The sequence below is a fragment of the Arachis ipaensis genome, chromosome B08, assembly GCF_000816755.2.
Source record: "Arachis ipaensis cultivar K30076 chromosome B08, Araip1.1, whole genome shotgun sequence".
In the NCBI taxonomy this organism is placed as follows: domain Eukaryota; kingdom Viridiplantae; phylum Streptophyta; class Magnoliopsida; order Fabales; family Fabaceae; genus Arachis; species Arachis ipaensis.
In genome coordinates, this window is record NC_029792.2 from 330,443 (window position 1) to 334,531 (window position 4,089).

At 37.0% G+C, this 4,089-nt stretch overlaps 2 protein-coding genes across 3 annotated transcripts in view; both read right to left on the bottom strand.

Annotated features, from left to right (window-relative positions):
* On the bottom strand, positions 13–3,028 carry LOC107613370 (MAR-binding filament-like protein 1). 2 transcript variants are annotated; one of them, XM_021108441.1, is made up of 4 exons: positions 2,563–3,028; positions 2,371–2,411; positions 2,108–2,251; positions 13–1,879 (listed from the first exon to the last, which is right to left on the bottom strand). In XM_021108441.1, the coding sequence occupies exons 1-4, from the start codon at positions 2,771–2,773 to the stop codon at positions 158–160; spliced, it is 2,118 nt and encodes a 705-aa protein (XP_020964100.1). In that variant the 5' UTR covers positions 2,774–3,028; the 3' UTR covers positions 13–157. The 2 variants fall into 2 exon arrangements, with proteins under 2 accessions (XP_020964100.1, XP_016170824.1); XM_016315338.2 differs by having other exon boundaries at positions 2,371–2,414; positions 2,563–3,027.
* LOC107610315 (pentatricopeptide repeat-containing protein At3g16010) overlaps positions 3,551–4,089 on the bottom strand; it is a 2,861-nt gene continuing 2,322 nt past the window's right edge. Inside the window, 1 exon segment of the mRNA XM_021108442.1 lies at positions 3,551–4,089. This exon segment is cut by the window's right edge and continues 1,134 nt beyond it. Within this exon segment, the coding sequence (XP_020964101.1) occupies positions 3,776–4,089 (314 nt within the window). The 3' untranslated portion in view covers positions 3,551–3,775.

Consider the following 4,089-nt stretch of genomic DNA (forward strand, 5'->3'; position numbering starts at 1 on the left):
AAGAAAGATCTGACTTCAATTTCTTTTTACATAAATTTTTATTGCCAAATGAAAATGCTTGAAATTGCATGAAGCCAAAGCCAGAATAAAGTACAACAACATCAACTTCCTCACATGAAAATTTATCACAAAGTAATAGTATCATTCTCCTCCTAAGTTATTGGGGGTTAGCCTTTCTTCTTCTGAAATTCTTCCTGCCATCAACAGTGACCTTGCTTTCACTTTCATCTTTCTTCTGCACTTGCTCATTATTGTTATCTTCAACTTGTGATTTTAAGCTGCTGACCCTACTCCTCAAGCGCAATATCTCACCCTTTGCTAGAGCCAGTTCTTCCTCCAATTTCTTCTTTCTGTTCTCCAAATTCTCTCTCTCCTTCCCAAGTCTCATGATGAGGCTATGTGCATCCTCCATGTTTTCCTGAGCCACTTTGTATGCATTTCTTTGTTCTGTAAGGGACTTGTAAATCACCTCCTTCTCATTTTCAAGACCAGATATAAGAGATTTAGCCCTCTCTAGTTCATCAGAAAGAATCAGAGTGTTTCTGTTCATTTCGTCCAGTGATTTGGTAGCCACCTGCAGGGCCATTTCAAGAGATTCCCGAGCCTTCTTGTCTTTCGAGAGTTGCTTCTCCAAAGCTTCTAGATCATTGTTCAGTGAAGTGACTAACTTCCTTTCTTCATTCAAATCCTCAGATGTGGTTTCAGCCTTTTTGTAGATGTCAGCTAATTCTCTTTGTAGGCTATCACGGCTCTCCAGAGCAGCCTTCAGTTCATCGGACACGCTTTGCAGCTCTGCTTCAACTTGCTTCAATTGTTTCTTTGCTGTTGCAAGTTCACTGGCTAGCAATTCCGCCTCGCGTTTTGCATCATCAAGGCTACTCTGTAGCAACTCTCTAACTTCAATGAGCTCAGATGAAAGTTTAGAGACCTCAACTACAAGCTCATTGTTCATTTTATTTGATTCAGTCAGATATTTTTCCATTTCAGCAGACTCGGTTCTTGATTTTCCAAGATTCTCCTGAACGATTTGAAGTTCGGACTTCAAGTTATTCACTTTCTTAGATTCATTTTCCAGAGACTCCTTCAAAACCTCTCTTTCTTGGGATAAATCCTTAATGGTGGCTTGGTTTCTGCTTAATTCATCTATGGCAAGTTCAAGTTGATCCTTTAGCTGATGAAGCTCCTCTTCTTTTTCTTTTAGAGCCTTAGCATCCAAAGCAGCCTTTGTTTCAACAGTCAACTTTAGGTCATTGTATTCCTTTTCCATGATCTTATACTTACTCTTAGAATCCTGGTTTTCAACAGTCAAGGAAGTTATTGTTGAATTTAGTTCATTCACGGCAGAATCTTTGGCTTCCAATTCCTCTTGGCTCTTTAGTAGTTCGTCTTTCAACCCTTGAATCTGAAGCTGAACGTTGGATAAGTCATCCTTGGTTTTCTCGTAGACAGAATTCAAATTCCTCAATTCCAACTCCTTTTCTTCAAGGGCTGAGTTGAGACTTAGAACAGTATCTTCTTTGTCCTTGAGATCCAAACTTAACAGATCAATTCTCTTTTGTAGATGTCCAATAGAGTCTATCTTTTCCTTCAAGCTGATTTCAAGATCCAACTTGTCTGCATTAGTCTCCGATAGCTCAGTTTCAAGACTGTCAACTTGACGCTTCAGCTCCCCAATCAAATTTTTCTCACTTTTTAGCTCCTGCCCCAAGCGGCTGACGGTGCTGTTTGCAGATTGTAATTGGTTCATCAAAGATTGCTGCTCTTCCTTTGCCTTTCCAAGAAGCTTCACTTGTTCCTCCTGCTCATTCAGTAACTTTGATTCGTAGTTCCTCTTCAAGGAAACAATCATCTCATCCTTTTCCTTCAGTTGGCGGCGCAACTGCGCACATTGACAATCAAGTATACACACGACTCAAAAGCTAAATAAAGAAATACACTCAAAACAATACATTCACAGAACAAGTTAAGCATTCAAAACCAAACAAAAATCAGTCGATGCTGTTACTTCAATAGCAGGATAACAAGGAAGAATACTTACTCATTTCCCTTAATTTCTGCATGAGTTTCTTTGGAAAGATAACTTTTTTCATGTCCAATAAATACTTACCATTTCAATCGTTATAACAGCCAAGGAATTCTCTTTCTGAGCAGATGCATAGAGAGCACCCACCATTGCAGAAGAAAGTATTCCTATTACAGCCAGCGGTGACATAAAGGATGAATTTGATGGCTTGTCTGTTTCAGGTGCCGTCTGTAGCAAGATAGAATCATTTCTACACAGTTTAGAACAAGCAAGGGGGACAAATATGATAACCCAGCAGTTAACTATTCAAACAAGAGTATAGTATCTGAAGACAAAAGCAATCGAACCTCCATGTTCTTGTCATCATCCTGTGCCTTCACCTCACTTTCTTCTGTTACAAATTTGCCACAAACACATAAACAATGCTCAAGAAAAATACAAACAACAAATGTCAAAGTATGGGTGAAAACTTTCAACTTGAAACCCCAAAATTAATATTAAGGGAAATGGAAAAGTTGGGAAATAGAGAAATTACTTACTGGGTGATTGAAGAGAAAGAGCTGGGGTATTCTTGAATGGGAGAAGTGGAAGAACAGCGAAGCCCATCAACAAAAATGCTCTCTTTCTGCAGATTGGATCATGCTGTTGCTGTTGTTGGCGCAAGTAGCACGAGGATCGGAACCTTCTGGGAGCTAAAGAAGAAGAGGGTAAATGATAGGGGAGGAAGGAACTCCCCGCCATAAAGGCCATTATTTTTGGGGTGCCACTTCACTCAGACATAAACACAAACACAAAGTATGCCTTGTTCTGTTTTGTGAGTTGGTAGTTCATTCCATGATTTTGTGCTATCGAGGGAGTCAACTCATGTTGGTAGCGACTGTGGTTGGTGATATTCTCGGTGTGAACTCAAAAACAAAACAAGCTTCCTTTTCTATTTTTTTTTTTTTTTCAAAAAACGAAAGGGTCCTTTTCTTTTCTTTTCTTCTCCTCTGTGAAAAATGGAAACACTAAGTTAATCAACTATCCCATTAAAAAAAAAAATCAATTATTACTTATTAGTATCTCCTTAAGTTTCTTTTGATAATTATCTTCTTAAATGCTACTAATCTACTATTATCAACTGGTAAAATTAATTTTCTGTTTTTAAGATTCAACTCTATGACAATGTATTTACATAATTATGTTTTTTTTAAGAGAGATAAATCAGAATTTATGCTCATATTCTATAAGATTTAATTCATTTTTAGTATCCCCCACCCCACCCTTTTCTATTTTCATACACTAGATCTTCAATTCTTTATAAACCTTTGCCAAACTCTAATTTATTAGGTATTGATATATAGTCATTTAAAGTATTGAGAAAATAATTAAATTATTACTTTTTTTTCTTTTAAATAGTTACATTAGTTATGTTTTGTGCCACTGAAAATTTTATTCAGTGCAACGTGTCTCAAGAAAAAGAACTGTGCAAACTGCAAAGTATTGAGAAGTAAATATCATTGATATCCATTAACCAAGAAAAAAAAAGGATCCAACTCCAGTTCAATTGAATCAAATTCATTTATCAAATGGTTTTAAACATCACAGACTAAAGGGTAGAAGGAGGAGCAAGATATTTATCGAAGCAAGAGAACTTAAAACTTTGAATAAAGGAGGTAAGACTTAGCTAAAGCTGCAAGACATTTTCTCTTATGCAAGGTGTGTATATATATATATATAATAAATTACAACAAATGTTATAGTAGGTTGATTTCAAGAGTCTAGTATATTAGAATCTTCATCAACCTTACCAACTGCCTCAAGTATTGATGAGTAAGTGATAAGGTCATACTGAAATCCAAGTGAACTCATTTCTTTCATAAGTTTTGCAGCTTCTTCAAACTGACCTGCTCTGCTGAGACAACCAAGAACAGTGTTGTAAGAAACTGCATCTGGCTTATTAGTAGCAGAAGCCTTCATTTTGTTAAGCATTTCCATTGCGCGCTTCGGGCCACCTGTTCTAGCTAAGCCATTTAGGATTATATTATGCGAATTTACATCTGGGGTGCAACCATTTTCTTCCATGG